Genomic DNA, 17,785 nt, shown 5'->3' with positions numbered 1-17,785 from the left:
AAACGCGGTCCTCGATACACCAAAAATGGTTCATTTTGGTTTTGATTAGCCGGAAGGATAAGTGGGGTTTTGTCGAAAACACGCTTTCCATCGAACAACCGGAAAAGAAACAGTTTAAGGATTAATTTTGTTTGGTTTATATTTGTCCGCGCCTTAAGAATCCCAGGAACTTAGCCATCATGTTAACAAACAAGGTGTTTATGAAGAAAACCAAACGCGGGAACATCCTAAAGATTGTCCGTGAACACTACCTGCGCGATGATATCTGGTGCGGTTCCGGTGCCTGCCGAAAGTGTCCGCTATCCGAGAACGACATCGTACTGGACGGTGTTCCCGAGTCGCTAAGTGAACAATATGCCTTCCCCCACTATCTGCTGCTGGACACGAACATCATCCTCTACCAGATGGACCTGCTGGAGGAATCGGTGGTCCGCAACGTGATTATCCTTAACACCGTCTTGGACGAGGTGAAACATCGCAGTGCAGTGATGTATAAGCGGCTGAAAGCGGTCATCTCGAACCCCAGTCGCAAGTTTTACACCTTCGTGAACGAGCACCACAAGGATACGTACGTTGAGCGTATGCCGGGAGAATCGGCCAACGATCGGAACGATCGTATGATCCGTATGGCGGCCGGATGGTACGAGAAGCATCTGAAATCCACCGGCCCGAAGGGACAGTCCCTTCGGATCGTTCTTTTGTCCGATGATGTTGATAATCGCAACAAAGCGATCGACCAGGGGTTAATTGCATGCTCGGCAGCGGATTATATCAAGACTGCCCGATCGGAGTATGCTAATCTGTTGGATAAAATTAGCCAACGGGAAGGTGGCGGCGAGACGAAGGAACCACTCTTCCCATCCCACCTGACGGCCTCACAGATCCACCAAGGCATCAAGAACGAGAGCCTGCTGCAGGGTGCCTTTTTGGCTTCGCGAGAAAACTATCTAGAAGGGTACGTCCGCGTGGAGGGTATCGAAAAGCCGGTCCTTATCCAAGGACGATTGAACTTAAACCGTGCCGTAGATGGCGATGTCGTTGCCATAGAGATGCTGCCCGAACGAGAGTGGAAAGCACCAAGCGATGTTGTGCTGGTAGATGAACAGAATGATCCGGGTGATTTAATCGAACCGGATCCCTCTTTCAGTGCCAGTGCCAGTGCCGTGGCGAAGGAACTGCTGGAACCGACGGCCAAGGTGGTTGGCATTATTAAGCGCAAGTGGCGACAGTATTGTGGCATTCTGCTACCGAGCCACATTCAAGGCACCACGCGGCACATCTTTGTGCCGGCAGAACGGAAGATACCGCGAATTAGGATTGAAACGCGCCAAGCGGCCACATTACTGTCACAACGCATCATCGTAGCCATCGATCAGTGGCCTCGCCATTCACGCTACCCACAGGGTCACTTTGTGCGCGCGCTCGGACCAATCGGTTCGAAGGAGACGGAAAACGAAGTCATTCTGCTGGAACATGACGTCCCACACAATCGATTTTCCGAGGAAGTGCTCGCCTGTCTGCCGCAGCTTCCATGGACTATCACTCCGGAAGATCTTAAACGGCGTGTTGATCTGCGCGACATCACCATCTGCTCAGTGGATCCCCCGGGTTGTACGGATATCGATGATGCGCTGCACGCTCGCCGTTTACCGAATGGCAACATTGAAGTTGGTGTTCACATTGCAGACGTTAGCCACTTCATACGGCCATGTAATGCACTCGATCGTGAAGCTGCCAGCCGTGCCACTACTGTCTATCTGGTGGACAAACGTATCGACATGGTGCCGGAGCTGCTTAGCTCCAATCTGTGCTCATTGCGGGGCGGCGAAGAACGATTCGCATTCTCCTGTGTCTGGGAGCTGGATGATGAAGCGAATGTGCTGCACGTAAAGTTCCACAAAAGTGTGATCAAATCGAAAGAAGCACTCACGTACGAACAGGCACAGCTAATCATTGACGATCGCTCGCAAACGAACGATGTGGCCGTTTCGCTCCGTTTGCTGAACCGATTGGCGAAGAATTTGAAACGGCGACGAACGGAGAACGGAGCTTTAGTGCTTGCATCACCGGAAATCCGTTTTCATGTCGATAGCGAAACGCACGATCCTATCGATGTGAAAGCGAAGCAACTGCTCGACACCAACTCGATGGTAGAGGAGTTCATGTTACTAGCCAACGTATCGGTAGCGGAGAAGATTGAGAGTGAGTTCCCTGAATGTGCGATGCTTCGGCGGCATCCACAGCCACCGCAAACCAACTTTGAGCAGCTGGTTAAGGCTGCGCAACATCAGGGATTCAAGATTATAACGACCACCGGCAAAGAGCTAGCAACCAGCCTCGACGAAGCGGTTAATCCAACCAATCCGTATCTCAATACGATGTTGCGCATCCTGGCCACACGCTGCATGATGCAGGCGGTCTACTTCATAAGTGGTACGTTGCAGCGTGAGGAATTCTTCCACTACGGTCTGGCTGCCCCGATCTACACGCACTTTACCTCACCGATCCGTCGGTATGCCGATGTGATCGTTCATCGTCTACTGGCCGCTTGTATTGGAGCTGACTCCACATACCCAGAGCTGCTGGACAAGAAGCTAAACTCAAATCTTTGCAACAATCTAAACTACCGAAACCGTATGGCTCAGTACGCTGGTCGTGCTTCGGTCGCCCTGCACACCCATCTGTTCTTCCGCAATCGGTCCGAGGATGAACAAGCTTTCGTACTGTTTGTGCGTAAGAATGCCCTCCAGATACTGGTGCCAAAGTATGGATTCGAGGGAACGATCTACGTGGCGGGACGAGACAATCAGGAGATTAAAAATGGTGTCCGATTCGTCTACGATGAGGAGCAGCAAACGCAACGCTGTGGCGATGTGGTATTCCGTGCCTTCGATCCCGTTACCGTGCGGTTGAGCCTTGATTCAACGAATGTACAGCACGAAAAGCTCGTATTCGAGCTGGTGCGCCCCTACATCGCTGGATTCAGTGTTGACACTGGGGATGTCAAGGACGAAGCAGCACCAGCAGCAGCAGCAGCAGCAGCACCAGTTGCAGAAACACCTGCAAAGCGGAAAGCTGATCCAACACCAAGTAAAACGAAGAAAAACAAAAAGGGGAAATAAAGCAGTGAATCCCGTAAAACATGTTTTACGCACCAGTACAACAAGCAAAAATGTTATAATAAATACAATATTCAATTGTAAAATGGTTTTCTATTGTTTGTTTTATTTTAAGGAAACATTTCGCGTGGCTGGTGCTCGATCCACGTGGATTTCAGTAAACTATAGTTTGTTTTTGGCATAACTCTCTTTAAACGATTCGCGGTTACCATTATCTGTACGGTCATTATCGCTTTTTACTAAGCTCTGCATCTATCAGAGTACAACTGACCGTTTTGCGCGTTCAATAAATATCTGCAACAATATTTTACACCACTATATCCGTTTTGTCCACGCTACTTTGCCTTTTTCTCTTTCTCCAGATGAAGTTTTTAAACGGAAAACGTCTTTATTTACCTCTACCTATCGTCAACTCATCATGCGGAACGGTACAAAATGTAAACTCTTCTTGATAACGGATTATGATAGCATAATTATAAACACTCAAAGAAGCACCTGTGTAGGTAGGCAAGCCCAATAGAAATGATGTAAGAAAAATTGGCTATACTTCCGCTATACAACGAAACATCGTTAAATGTCTTTATAGTTTCTGTCGGCATGTCCGCTCTCCTCCGCAGTAGTGTTACACTACACCAAGACGCGACAATCGATACAACAAGTCATCTGTATGGTCTTTCTGCTATTACCTTACTGTAATATAAAAGTTTTTCTTCCGTTCTTTGTTAGCTATTTTCATTATTTTATGTGTTCTTACAATACATTCGTCACTTTAACCGATGCTCTATACATTTGTTCCGATTTTGACTTAGATGATTCCTAGCTGTCTATGCATTACATTTTGTGGCTTTACCGTTTTGATCTTAATTTGGTCGATTCGAAGTACGTACAACACAATGTCCGCTCTTCTTTATGTCTCACAATTGGCCAAGCAAACGATGGCAAAACGGAAAAGGATGAGGATATCACAATCAAAATGCTTTTAACCTGTTTCCCGAGGCGACAAAATGGCATCTAATGACATTCGTCTAGAGCTGTGGTTGGATGGAAAAGTATAGTAAAAATTCGTAACTTCTCGTAATCACGATGTCTTTCGTTACGAAGAGTTGTGTTAAAATTATTCCCTACCCACCCGATGTGCTACTTATCAACCATATTTTAGTTTGGTACTGGGTAATAACACTAGTTGAGTTACCTCTTGATGAAATGGCGAAACGGAGAAGCGCAAATGGCAGATGTTGGATGCTTGTCATCACGCACATGGATCCCTTCGGAGCATATCTGCTGCCTTTCATGTGGAAGTTACATGAAACCTGATGCACTTACCGTACTGCAGGGGATGCGGAAGATGCTGGATCTACTCATCCTGTTCCAGGTTGAACCGGCTGACAGTGCGGTAGCAAGCCCATCGGAATGCCGTCCGCATCCGACCGCAAAGCCACGAGCAAAGACCTCCGGCAGTTAAGATCAACGAGCACCAGTACTTCAAATAATCGGTAAAGTAGGCGGTTAAGGAAAATCAAAGCGAGGCGATTGGTGATCAAAAGCAATTTAAATGTCGCAATCAAGTAATCGAGCGGCTGGAAAGTGTCACTAACACAACAGCCCCGATGTCTTTGAAAAGGATATTATAGAGACCAAGGCGAGTGGCCACCGTTGATGTACGTGACGTAAGTGAAACCATCTTTGCACTTTCCCCTAATCGAATAGTAGTAAGGCAGGAACGAATGGAGAACGAAACTGAAACGAAAGGAAAACCAGTGATCATTCCCGCTGCTGTACCATGTGATGCGTTACGATGGTTCCCAGTATGGTTGCTATGCATGACTTACCCTCGTCGCTCGTAGAATAGAATGGCGGTGCGATTGGTCGTGAGCACATGCAGAAATATTGCCTTTACCTTTTGCCTTTCTACCGTTGTCAGGTGATTGACGAGAGAATCGAGTAACAATGAACCGATGCCGTTCTGTCGGTACTTCCGGTGTACACCGAGTGACAATATGTAGCCAATTTCAGCATCGCGGCCCATGGATTCCGACAATATACCCCGATCCTGTCAAAATCAACCCAGATAAGATCAGCGGGTTTATGAGCAGGCCTCCCTGTTCGAAATTAATTTACCTCTTTGTTGAGTTTGTTGTACGATTTGATCTCTCCTACGATTAATCCTATGATGCTAAAGTTGTACACCGCCGCCAGTGCATAGAATCGTGTGCTGGAGGTAATGTCCATGTACCAGGACAAAGGGTAATCGATCGGGAACCAATCCTGGCACAAAGTGCGCACCTCTTCAAGATCATCGGGGCAGAGAAAACGAAGTTGCACATCGTTGACTGAACACAATGGCACCGACGGGTATTCCTTCGAACCGTGGAGTCGTTCATTGCTCTTCGAGCTTCCAAGATGGTTAACCGGAAACCTATATCCAAGCGAGGTGAAAAGTGTCAATGTTGGACATTTAGACAATTGAAACGCCCAAATATCACCGCGCCAGGTTCGCGCCCGTTATTGAGGCAGCGTGCCCCGATAAGATAACACCCGGAGGTTGTTGCATATGCATTCATTCCGCTTGGAATCGTCGGTTAAATAATGACTTCTGCAACATTGTTTCCGCTGCTATTAAGGCTTTCTCTGCTTCTCATTTATATCGCGTGCTTATCGGGCTATCGGTAGTTTTCGGTTATTGTATTTATGGGGCAGAGAAAAATATTAAAAACCTACTCTCAAAACATGCCAAACCTAGGTTACCATGGTAACGAGTTATTGAAGGTTCTATGGCCTAACAAAGAAAACCTGAGCGATGCAAATATTTGCAGCAGGCAAACATTGGCCCACACATTCTCCAGCATGGAGCGGATCGTGGTTTGTAAGTGCATGCGCCGAACCCCTCTACTATGAGGAACCTTGGAGTGGTAGTAGCAAAAGTAAACAAGAGTACACACCAGTGAACTTTGCCTAGCCTACCCATGCGAATGATTTCGATATAAAAAAAACTCCTACCAGGTAAATGATTGCGCCATTGATGAGATCGACGACTGCTGTCTGCTGTCTTTGTCGGTTTTTTGGTTGCCACTCGGGCGCCTTTTCGAAATTGATGGCCGTGGTGGTGGTGCTGCTGCTGCTGCTGCTGTTGGTGCCTCGTGGGAAGGTTCTTGCGCTCACGCGGAACCTCTACTGCTGATCACATTCTCACAACCGACCGCGCGAATCCGACCCATCATCTTCACCCCTTATTCGTTTGTCAACCGTTCTGCCGCCCATTATCACCAACACTTTCGTTACGCTATCGCAGCAAACCCCATCGTGACGGCAAGTGGTGCTTGGTTTGAATTATTGCCTTGGCTTGGCCACACTACACATGCGAGAGCCCAAACCTCGGTGCCGTTCGATTCTCAAGGGTGCGGGGTCGTTATCTTCGATGCTTGAAGGCGTTGATGATAAAAATCGTGGTGCGATTGAGCTAATCAAAATCAATTAAAGTTTCGACTCTGCACCGCACTTCGCACGTTCCTCCGCCCACCCAACACAAGAAACACTAGATTTTTGACAGCTGCTTTGACAGCAGAAATGTTGACCAACAACCCCCGTCGGCCACAGGTCATGAAATCTTGGTGGAAAATTCGCAAAGACCAACGCGGGAGTTTTTCTGATCAGTGGTACCAATTTAATTTTAACAAAAAGTGGTTTACAAATTGTCTTTACTAGTGGAAAATAATAAAGAAAATCGGAAAAAAGGAACAGAAAAACATCACTTGGCTTGAACATCAAACAAAAAGTTGAACCCCCGATCAGTTGACTGATCGGCATTTTGTTTAAACGGTTACATTTCCGAAATCAACATAGGATCGTTATCCTTATCTGATGTAATTTGAGCGAGTAAAAACAGTAAGATCTTTAAAGCAAGAAGCTGCATAAATGAATTATTTTGCAATCCAATGTAGAATACATTTTGCTCAACGATCATAACGTTTCGGAAACCCCTGTGTCGATATTGATTTTGCTCGACAAAAAGTTCATCGTTTCATTTTAGCTTTGGTCAAGTGGCTAAAGTGGGGGCGTTTGTAAATAAAGTAAATATCAACCACGCAAGGTACATGAAAAGGTTTGCGGTCGTCGTTTATAATTTTTTAGTAATTCCACTCCGCTACATCCCCTGACCGAAGATCTAACATGTCTGAAGAAATGTGAGTAATCAGTAGATAACATCCGATGATCCTGGGCCTTTAAGCTCGTCTTTACTTCATCCCGTACATCTACTACGATTCTTTCTCACGTTTAGTTCAGACAGCGAAAGTCAAGATATACTGGAGCACAACGAAACGGTACGGGCACTCTCTTCCGGTTTACTGCAAATCTACGAACCAAAACTGAAGAAGGTGAAAGACAATCTTAAGGAACTGATGTAAGTGCTGAAGGTGCGCTGGTTTTTGGCTCTGTTTCTTAACAGCAATTCAAATGGTATTTCAGAAACAAGCAGAACGATCTTCAAATCGCCATCGCAACAGAGAAACAATCTTACTCCAGTCAGCAGATCCAGGAGGTGAACGAAATGGTAAGTACAACAGGTACAGCAAATTGCGGATGTACTATGAGCTGAGCTTGTTTGGTTCGTATTTGGTTTAAGAAGAACCATTCAGCTATAATGCTATAAGACCTAACATTCTGGCCTGTGATACTATTAAATTATATCAGGCTACCGGTGATTATACGCGCGTGGATGGATTATTCCCAAAAGAGGAATCCTTGATTGCGTTGCGGTGAATATTTTGAAAATATCTCGAGTGCCAAAGTGACGTTTCAGTGACAATCCGTGCATGCGGCGTAAAAGGTAAACAACAAACGTTCCAAAGTGTGCGCTCGTCTTTGCCGATAAATCGCGAAATGCCGCTCATTATTATCACCGGATTGCCAGCCAGTGGAAAAACGGCTCGGGCCGAAGCGCTGGAAAAGTACTTCACAGACGCGGGAAAAGGCCCCGTGCACATCGTTTCGGAGGCCGAATGCATAGCCCGGTCCGGGTACGGTGTGAAGGCGAGCTTCACGGATACGGGCAAAGAAAAGCAAATACGTGCCAGCGTTAAGTCGGAAGTTATGAAACTGTTAAGCAAAACCACTCTCGTCATTCTCGATGGAACAAACTACATTAAAGGCTACCGCTATGAAATATTCTGTGCGACCAAGAGCGCTCGTACGACACAATGTACATTGTACTGTGCGCTAACCGTGGAACAGCGGCAGCAACGAAGGGAAGTAATTATGAACAAAACTCTCGAAGCTGGAGCGCTCGATGGTGATACATTCGATGCGCTCTGCCAGCGTTACGAAGAACCACAAGACAACAATCGTTGGGATCGTCCATTGTTCACGGTATACGCCGATGAAGAGCCGGATCTATCGCAGATCAGCAAGGCACTGTTTGAGCAAACCCCTCTTCCGCCCAACTTAGCCACGCAAAACGTATGTTATTTTTAAAAAAATCGCTACCTTATTCCTACATAGCCTTCAACTTCACATGTCCATCTATCCATCTGCAGATGCCACTGAGTGCAACCAACTTCTTATTCGAGCTAGATAAATGCACACAAACGATCATCGATCAGATCGGAGCGGCACGAAAGATCGGTCTCGAGGGACCCGTGGAGATACCACAGGCTGGGATGCGTGCGGAAGTACCTCCGTCGATGAGCGTCGCTCAGCTAAATCGGCATCGGCGACAGTTTCTAAACTATGTGAAAATGCACACCAACGTTAGCTCCGACATTAGCAAAATACCAGCCATATTTGTACAGTTTCTTAATACAAATACAAACAACTCTTAAATTTTGCAAAACCCACTCTCGCCGTTCTTTATGACTTCCTTGCCATTGATGTTAACATTGTACTGTTAATTCAGACGTTACAAAACAGTTACAAAGTATTTTTATTGCTTCCAGGTGCTAAAGACACGGGTATACAAGGATAAGGTGGCGCGAATCAAAATGCAAATGCATCAAATACACCAGCGTACAAAGAATTTAAGGGTAAACAATCGACTCTACATATGTTTGATATGTTGTTCCCACTAACGAGATTTTGTCCCTTGATAGGCGAAAGCACTGGAAATCCAGGAACTGAAAGTAAACCAATGCGCATCGAAATTGCAACAGTTGCACTACGAGGAATCGCTTGTAGCCAGCAGTAAGCGTACACCAAGGAAATCTTAGTAGACTCGAACAGACCTCAATCGAATGTTATACTTATTCCACCTACTTGATACTTTCCCATATAAATCAACATTGAAGTAAGTGAGGTGGGATGAAAGAAAACGCGTGATTTTAAGTGCTACCTTGTTAGGAAAACCTGCAGCTTCGTCTGTCGGTCTGATATTTTTTTATCTTTCATCTATTAAAAAACAACAACCGAAGACTATTATTACCGAGGAAAGAATCTTATCGAATCAACCGAATAAAGCAACACAATCAAACTGGAATGGCAATCGCTTGTTTTCTCTAATATGATACGGCCACACGCCCATTTATTAAACCAAAAATGAAATATATACCGTCATATATCGTTGTGCTTGGTTGGATCCTTTGTTATGCTGTGTAGCTTCCTCTCAGCGACGTAGCATGAGGGATCCAAGAAAGCAGGTCAGTAAATAATTAAAAAAAATAATGAGAAATTAACTAAAAGCCTCCTTTGGTGGATTGTTCTCGTGCAATCGTCTTCCTTAACCGCCGTAACCCTGCAAACTGCCTCGTACGATCGGTTGATCGTCTTCCACATGCTCCAGCGCCTCCTTTGGTGCGGCGTATCCGATTCGGGGTTCTGGAAGAGCAATCAGTACGAAGAGAAGATAAGCACTCGTTTGCTTGATGTGGGGCTATAATTCACGCGAGACATGCATGGCTATAGCATGCACGATAGCGTGTAGGTTTCATGCGAAGCTGGCCAGAAGATGTTCACAGATGTACAAATACGTTAAAAAACCGTCAATTCATTCAAAAGAAAGTATAGTTCATTCAAAGGACACGGATTTGATATTTCAGTTCAACGCAGAAGTATCCATAAGTCTGCACTTTGAAATCAAGTGCCCGATTGGCGTCTGTTTGAGTACAGCGAACAACAGTCAAAAATAATAAACAGATAATTAAATGCTATCAGCGTGATTGCTTGCAATGACTGTTGTTAAGTTCAGAGAGATAGCTTTGTTAGAGGTTTGTGGATGAGAAACCGGCATCAACCACATTTGGGGCATTAGGGGCATATACAATGTTGTTCGATACTGTTGTGAGTTCTTATCGCATAACAATTAAGCAATCATTACACATTTGATATCGCTTTGTCAACTAACATTAGCAACTAAACAGCACCTAGGGCTTGTCAGAGACAATCTGTGGTAAGTAGTGAAAGGATGAAGACGGGGACTACTAAGTAGAGATACTAACATAAGACTTCCATAACTAATTTTCAAAGCTATGTCTAAAAGGAGGAAGCAAAGAGGAGATAAATTAAACAAGCACTCACACAGTTAACTCATTTTGTTCTACATTGAACCCACCTTTAACGACACCTGAGCATAGGCACAGTCTTCCGGAACTAACTTCCGGAACTTCTTGGTTCACGTCACGCGGAAATTGAGTTCAATCGAACAACGCGTTTTATGTTATTCGATGGGCCACAATCGTGTTTGCGTAAAATCATTACGTTTCGTAAGCGAATAAACGGCTATGAGGGATGAAAATTACTCCGGCGCGAAAGCAACGAATAGACTGTACGAATAGACTGGCACAATCTTTTCATGTTTATTCAAGGAAATTAAGCAACGATGCAAACATATCATTATAGTGGAGCAAGATGGGTACTTTAAATCTACTCTAACATACTAAGGTTTACCCAAAAATAGGGAAACAAATGGTGAAATTTGGGAAATTCCTTCAATACTCTTGTACCATGCTTTGTTTGTACGTTGCGTGTGTTTGCGATCACGTCTCGATCACAAAGTGTGTCTTTGTAGGGTGTATGCGCGGATTAAAGGGAAAGAAGATGGTATCGTTAAACAAATTTTGAACAAGAACAATGCATTGTCACTGTTCTGTGTGTTTTTGGCTGGTGTTTCTGTGGTGTGGTGAGGTAATTAAATGCGTTCTCAGTCTTGAACACACTGACAAAAAACGTCATTACTCCGCACTCCGCAAAACGCAATAGTGTGTACAAAATTATGCATTCAATGGCACTTCGTACAGTTGACCACCACTTTCACCGGCAGAGACGGCCGCCGGTGACCCATTCGCGGTGGGGGAGCTGCCCTTCTGTGAGTGATTGGCATCAGCGGTACCATTTGAAACCGCTTTCGTCTTGGCATTCGCAAGATCCTGCTTTTGACTGTGGTCATCCACAACCAAGTCTTCTTGTACAGTTGAGTCGGAAAGAATGGAATTGGTTTTTGCGAACCCATTGGCGTGTCCATCGCCCATGGCACCGTCCGGTCCCTCGTTTGTTGCAAGTCTGAAGTCGTTCTCCTTTCTTGCTAGCTTACCCTTTGCACCGAATCGATCTGTTAAGGCTTGCACCACGACGTGCACGACGAACAGGGCGAGTGCTGCCCATCCAAAGCTGCGGAATGTTGCACTACCACCAATGTGTTCGAAAAGATGACCAGCGAGCAGGCTACCGAGCGACACTCCGACACCTTCGAATACCGCACCTACTAAGCCCTAGAAGGAAATGATTAGGAATGATAAAAACGCAAAACAATTAATTATGGATACACACCAGTGCTCATGGCACTAGCTGCGATCTGTACCTGCATCGTGGCCTCTGTTCCCGGTGGAGCGACGATACTTGCGTACGAAGCCATGGTAGCGTAGAAAAGGCCGAACGTAATACCGTTCATAAATTCGATCGGTATCACCCACCAGGGGTCGACGAGGTACGAGTAAAGTAGGAATCGTACACCGAAACCCAGCAGTACCAGACTCATGGCATGGATGTGACCAATCTTCTTTAGGATCCAACCGGATAGGAAGAAGAAGGGTAGCTCACCACCGAATGTTTGAATCGACATGATGATACCTTGCAGGGTTTTAATCCATGTCGAATGTCCACATCTAACAGCGAGGTTGATGGTATAGATTTAAATGTACATTGAGCGGTCAAACATATTTAATGAATAGTTTACTTACCCTTCCATTGCTTTCGCTAAATCTTCTAGATGCCAGAAGAGGAAGTTCCAGATGAGCGCAGTGCCTAACCCGATCATTACGCACCAGCAAAAAAACACCACGACTCGGAAGCTGGCAAATATTTGGCCTACATCCTTCAAAATATTCGTGGACATTCTTGTTTGTGTGTGCTGTAAAATAATAATGATTTAATTAGATTGCCGGTGATATTGCAACTCCTAATTGCATCATTACTTGTAATTTAGAAGAGCAAAGAATGTCGAACCCAATCAATACGACGGTCATATAGAACACGACCGTGTAGTCTTTGGTCAGCTTCCCCTCGGAGAAAGTATCGACCAGGAATCCGGCAAACAGCGACACTGTACCCCATCCGATCGAGCCCCACAGCCGTTGGTTGCCATAGAGATGGGGTTTGTCGCCGAGCATCTCGAAGCAGATGGCATCGCCTACGCTGACTACGACGGCCATACCAGCCCAGCTAGCAATGAGGAATAAAAACAGCAACCAGAACTGATACAGTCCCGTCACCTTACTGTCTGGGATGTGTGAATTAGAGATCGCTTCCATCACGCGCTCATTGTCGCAATGAACCCGACACGTAGGTCGGAAGTCAGATGTGTTGGCGGGACAGTAGAGCGGGACTGTCTGCCCTCCGATTTGTCCCTCGCGTACCATGAAGAAAAGGCACTCTTTGACTTCTTCAACTTGATTATACGGCACAACGGCTGTTAGGTGTAGCAACTGATCGCTGGGAATGTTGCTCTTGTCGCAGTATTTCGTCACGTTCCAGTGTTTGCATATGGTATCCCACATCCACGGTTCCGTGTCACACTCCAGATAGCAATTCATGGTGTTGTTAGCTTCGTTTTGGGTTATCTCTTCTACCAGACATTTGTCGATAGTGGTTCCATTGTCCGGGCAGTACCGAAAGTCGGAAACCCCTTCGTGACAGTGGAATGAGACCGTCGTTTCTTGCGGAATGGCCGGTATGAACATGATGAGGAAGAATGGTATTGCGGTAAGAATCTGTGGATAAAGAAACGATGTAAAAGTCGCGGAACCGCAGTTGCACCGGCAGTAGCATACTTGAAAAATGAGAAACAGCAGCTTCTGACGCTGGAACCGATCGGCAATGATGCCGAAAAGAGGCTTCACCAGCATACCCACGATTGGCAGGACAGTATAGATCGTTCCAACTATTACGGAGGAGAATCCCAGCTGTTTCACCAAAGTCGGCATAAATGGTACCACTGGTGCAGTTCCTAAGGATAATAAAAAACATTAAAAATCGAGCAACCATTGGCATTCTCTAGCTGTTAAGAACCACGTGTACGCTCGTTGCATGATTGTCGTTCCTTAAATAGCAATCGACGGTTGCAAGATGATTTGGAAATGCGTTTTCCTTACATAACGTTACACGCTACAATGGTTGTTTAAAAGTTTTTACAACATGCTTTAAAATTTTTATGTGTTCTACTTTTATTTGCATCCCTAAAACAAGCGCGCAACGATGGGTCCTTCGAAAACCGGTTTCGCATTCTAATAAATCTCAGACCGACAGATGGACCCTCGAAATCCGGTTTAACCCTTTTTTGGGGTTCGTCTCTGCTTACCTGCATTGAAGAGGAAGTAATGTGCCTTCATAGGCAGAAGCTTCTTGTTGACCTGAAAATTCACCATCTTGCAGCTTTTGTATAACGGCCAATTTCACGATACGTTGCAATAGGAGCGAGCGTTTGTACTGTTATCAAAAGTGCATGCCTCGGCGTAATGATATCCCGGTGCTTCTATCGCCTGTTTATGATTCTGTGCACCTGTACCTCGGTTAAACGAAAACTTCACTTAACGGCAACTTATTTCCCACTCATTCTGCTTCAATCCATTGAAACTTTACGGCCTAACGACGATAAATTACGGAAAACACGGAAAACATGAGATACACAGCGCCAAGGGTTTCTCGTCTTTCTCGGTTCGATTAACAGACACGTTGACAGATTTTCACCGGCGTCGGCCTACTGTTTGTTTACGTTTATTTTGCATTCACCGATCGCTTTTCACGCAAGATCGTTGATTCGCTAGATGATACCGGCAAAGTATTCTGCCTCTTTCCTCAGAAAACCCCTCACGCACTACAGAATCCCCCGCTTTCCAGTTATGCAATGTCCGCGCCCGTCCGCGTGAAACCGAGCTTGTCAAACGCCAGCAGCGGTGCCGCGGATACAGTACTGGCAATAAAAAAAGTATCCACTTGTTCGTGTTTTTCGAGAACTTCAATCATTATTTTAAAAGCAAAGATTACTGCGAATCGTTTTGGAGGAAGCGATAACGTAAAGAGTAAGTAAAGAACTCGTTATCGTCTCATATAAAAGTTTGCAAAAGACTATCTTTTGAATATTCTATACATTCCCGATACACATTTGAAAAGCGGTTGCTAATATTTCTTGGCTGCAGGAAGCCATACAATCCGGAGAATTAGGAGCACAATCACAGCCGATGCCTTATTTTGACCAGTACTGTATCACACACGCACGTGATAAACGAGTGGGCCGTTATTGAAAAGATATCATAACTTAACAGGTGTTCAGGTGTTCTCAGCTTTCAGCATAACGGTCAGACAACGCTTTGCAAAAACGGTATGCTTTTACGATAGAAACACTAAAATGTTGCTTTGCCATTGGATTGCACTACAATATTATACCGCGTATGACCCTCTACGGCCGATTGGCGGTTTTTTATATGAGCCACTAATAAGCATCCTCGGTTAATCTCTTGTTGCCACAATCTCTGTCCAGCCGCATCATTGGGTCCCTATCATCCCACAGCTGATAAGGAAACACACATTTGCAAACTCTTTCAACGACCCGTTACGATACGGTTGATTGGAGCAGCTGCTAGCGGAATGCAGATGATGGTAGGATCCAACGGGTCTATTAGTTCAAATCAAACGATGGACAATCGCTCAATTGGCGTGGAATCCTAAGATGGAATTGAATGGTGCCACAGATACCTTCACACTATATATTGAATGAGAAAGTAATTGGTATGAACCAGCATTCCTCGACGATTAATTGAATAATCAACGGCCTAGCAACGTTGAGATCACTATCAACTGGCTGGTGTTCGATACTTTGTCGCGACTGGACCGAAGATGCAGCACGACTGAACCGGTCGATGGCCAGATTTTTACTGCACCGCTTTTCCAAGCAGCATAATCGCCTTCACAACGGTCAGCAGCGATAACACGTGGTTATCAGCTAACCAAATGAACCCAAAGATTTGTCGTCTCTCTTCAGCCCCGTTTTAATAGAATCGAGATTGAGCGTAATGTTTGTGATAGTATTGAGCTGATAGCAAACCGATGCATTTTGTTGCAGCATATGGAAGTGGGCGTTATGAGAATTTTAAGTTGCGAATGCGGATGCAACAGCCTAGCGCAGGACTTTCTAGCCGGAGCCGATTGAGAATGAGTCATTCCTGTGATCGCAATCCTTTAGGAGAAATTGATAACTTGCAAAACATCACTCTTGCAACGATTGACTAAACGTTCATTTTTTACACTCGTTTATTTATAGTCATTTCCTTCTTCCATAAGTACTTCTATACTTATAACTATCTTTAGTGTTCGCATCTTTGTTATATGCACTTTTCTGTTTCTTTCCGTGTTACCGTCATTCTATTCACTCATTTTCTCTAGTAGCGTTCGCATAAAAACTAATTTAAAACAATAGAACGTAATCCAATCACTTTCGGTTTATTGTTCTGCGTGCTTTCCTTCATCTTATTAGAGGAATGCACCCTCTTTCTTTGATTTTACAGCAACACATTTGCCAATGTCACTTCCATTTACTTACATGAAAGGGTTCTATAACACACGCAACAAACAAAATGGAAAAGGAAAACAAAAGATGAACGACAACTTTGCTTTCCAATCGTGCGACACTTATCTTAGCCTAGCACTTGCGATACGTTCAGAATGATCGTTTAACATTTTGCTCTATTAAAACTCGTCCGAAACAACGAATGAAATGCACAGATCCGGTAGGCACATAAAGAGAGACATACACAATACGATGCTGTTGTACTTTTGAGTGTAGCAGTTGCTTATGCCTTTCACGTACCATTTTGATTAACCTCTCTCCTATTATTGTTGCAGGCAGACGCTGTCAGCCGGTCTCTGGAACAATTGATACAGAGGATCGGTGCGTATGGTCACTTCTATGATGTGTAGCGATGTTTAAGAAAATGGTTACTTCAAATCACACAACTCATACTGTTTTCTTATTGATGCGAGCTACACTTTCTATACTCTATGCAAACCTATTGTAAGTTAATCCCACTATGTGCTATGAATTCTCGTACTTTCTAATGTATTTATGCACATCCATTCATACACAAACAGAAAGGCTTTGTGTTGTTCTCGAGTAAGAGAGAAATGTGCTGAAAGGGATCAGCGCAGTATATGATATTATGGATATCTTATTTACACGCCTACGACACTATTCCTGTGCAATTGTTTATCTTTCGCCATAGCTCAGACAATGTGTGCATACTTAAAAAAATCTATTTACATGAATGTTGTACTTTTACACCACGTAGATAAGCTATTCAATAATAATGTCTGCTTAAATTTCATTCGTTTCAACGACACCTTTTCGCTATACCTTATCGCTACCACGCTATTGTTCCTCGGTTTTCCTACAATTTAACATTATGATTCTTTGAATGATCTACTTTTCCCGCAAAGCTGTACCATCCGAACCATTGTCCATTCAGTGTAATCCTAAAACAGATCGTCTCCTACAGTACTTGTATGTGCCAAGAGAGGGGGTTAATGATCGAAAAAGGTACGGTTTTGAATTTTCTACGAAACATCAGGTATAAATAAACACCTCTTCAATCGATCTTTTGATTAATATTTGACACCTAATGCGTACCGTCGTTTCAGCTAGTCGAATTAATATTATGCTATGTTATTCCGTCAATTTCTAGATTCTATGTGCTTTGTTTTTCATATTCCTGCTTCTGGAGTTATAGGTATAAATAAGGCGTACAGTACAGGGTACCTCTATCTATGACTACCGGTATTTTTCGATCTTCATACTTCTGGCTCCTTGTTACAGTTGCTTAATGTCCCATTTGTATGTGAAACGGCTTCAATATTACCCTTTCCTAGTTGCATTCAATTCAATTCTTACTTTAACACTAAACACCATTCCCACTGTTATTTACGTTGTTATTACTGGTCGAACGCTACACGCTTCGCGATATGAATACGCAAGCTAGCAAGTATTCGCTATCAAGCCGTAGGGAATGTGATCCGCCTGTCCAGGAGGGGTTCAGGTTGTTATTGTTTCTAATCATAGAAGGCTGGCGAAGTTTGTTAAAGCAACAAAAACTGCAACCACGGCTATACCAACAACGTGGTCGAACAGTTTTTGTAAGCCTACTCTTTGGTGAGTAAACGATTTTGTTCGTCTGAAACCATTTCTTTTGCATTTTGCG

General features: G+C 44.5%; 6 protein-coding genes across 12 annotated transcripts in view; 3 read left to right on the top strand and 3 right to left on the bottom strand.

The window, feature by feature from the left end:
• Positions 1–60: 60 nt before the first annotated feature.
• On the top strand, positions 61–3,241 carry LOC125957037 (exosome complex exonuclease RRP44). Its single transcript, XM_049689403.1, has one exon. The coding sequence runs from the start codon at positions 180–182 to the stop codon at positions 3,120–3,122; it is 2,943 nt and encodes a 980-aa protein (XP_049545360.1). The 5' UTR covers positions 61–179; the 3' UTR covers positions 3,123–3,241.
• On the bottom strand, positions 3,188–6,639 carry LOC125957065 (N-alpha-acetyltransferase 60). 2 transcript variants are annotated; one of them, XM_049689470.1, is made up of 5 exons: positions 6,117–6,639; positions 5,238–5,535; positions 4,949–5,169; positions 4,746–4,856; positions 3,188–4,612 (listed from the first exon to the last, which is right to left on the bottom strand). In XM_049689470.1, exons 1-5 carry the CDS (start codon positions 6,134–6,136, stop codon positions 4,474–4,476), a joined length of 789 nt encoding a protein of 262 aa, XP_049545427.1. In that variant the 5' UTR covers positions 6,137–6,639; the 3' UTR covers positions 3,188–4,473. The 2 variants fall into 2 exon arrangements, with proteins under 2 accessions (XP_049545427.1, XP_049545428.1); XM_049689471.1 differs by having other exon boundaries at positions 4,452–4,596.
• A 518-nt stretch (positions 6,640–7,157) lies between these two features.
• On the top strand, positions 7,158–9,585 carry LOC125957069 (biogenesis of lysosome-related organelles complex 1 subunit 6). Its single transcript, XM_049689477.1, has 5 exons — positions 7,158–7,300; positions 7,396–7,518; positions 7,584–7,668; positions 9,050–9,136; positions 9,203–9,585. The coding sequence occupies exons 1-5, from the start codon at positions 7,287–7,289 to the stop codon at positions 9,317–9,319; spliced, it is 426 nt and encodes a 141-aa protein (XP_049545434.1). The 5' UTR covers positions 7,158–7,286; the 3' UTR covers positions 9,320–9,585.
• Positions 7,766–8,988, top strand: LOC125957063 (protein KTI12 homolog). The gene is made up of 2 exons (XM_049689468.1): positions 7,766–8,573; positions 8,651–8,988. Exons 1-2 carry the CDS (start codon positions 7,998–8,000, stop codon positions 8,933–8,935), a joined length of 861 nt encoding a protein of 286 aa, XP_049545425.1. The 5' UTR covers positions 7,766–7,997; the 3' UTR covers positions 8,936–8,988.
• A 23-nt stretch (positions 9,586–9,608) lies between the features above and the next one.
• LOC125957043 (major facilitator superfamily domain-containing protein 6) lies at positions 9,609–15,514 on the bottom strand. Of its 5 annotated transcripts, none has more exons than XM_049689422.1 (7): positions 13,897–15,095; positions 13,370–13,545; positions 12,515–13,309; positions 12,281–12,450; positions 11,902–12,205; positions 11,635–11,812; positions 9,609–9,923 (listed from the first exon to the last, which is right to left on the bottom strand). In XM_049689422.1, exons 1-7 carry the CDS (start codon positions 13,961–13,963, stop codon positions 9,826–9,828), a joined length of 1,788 nt encoding a protein of 595 aa, XP_049545379.1. In that variant the 5' UTR covers positions 13,964–15,095; the 3' UTR covers positions 9,609–9,825. The 5 variants fall into 5 exon arrangements, with proteins under 5 accessions (XP_049545379.1, XP_049545376.1, XP_049545375.1 ...); XM_049689419.1 differs by lacking the exon at positions 9,609–9,923 and adding an exon at positions 15,123–15,514 and having other exon boundaries at positions 10,734–11,812; positions 13,897–14,180; XM_049689418.1 differs by lacking the exon at positions 9,609–9,923 and adding an exon at positions 15,291–15,514 and having other exon boundaries at positions 10,734–11,812; positions 13,897–14,180.
• A 159-nt stretch (positions 15,515–15,673) lies between these two features.
• Positions 15,674–17,785, bottom strand: part of LOC125957032 (filaggrin-like) — a 14,582-nt gene continuing 12,470 nt past the window's right edge. For both annotated transcript variants that reach the window (XM_049689386.1, XM_049689388.1), the window contains exon 6: positions 15,674–17,785. This exon is cut by the window's right edge and continues 9,531 nt beyond it. The gene's annotated coding sequence lies outside the window, so the exon portion shown is untranslated.

This window comes from Anopheles darlingi, chromosome 3, assembly GCF_943734745.1.
Source record: "Anopheles darlingi chromosome 3, idAnoDarlMG_H_01, whole genome shotgun sequence".
In the NCBI taxonomy this organism is placed as follows: Eukaryota; Metazoa; Arthropoda; class Insecta; order Diptera; family Culicidae; genus Anopheles; species Anopheles darlingi.
Note: the sequence above shows the minus strand (reverse complement) of the source record. Positions and strands in the feature narration are given on the sequence as shown.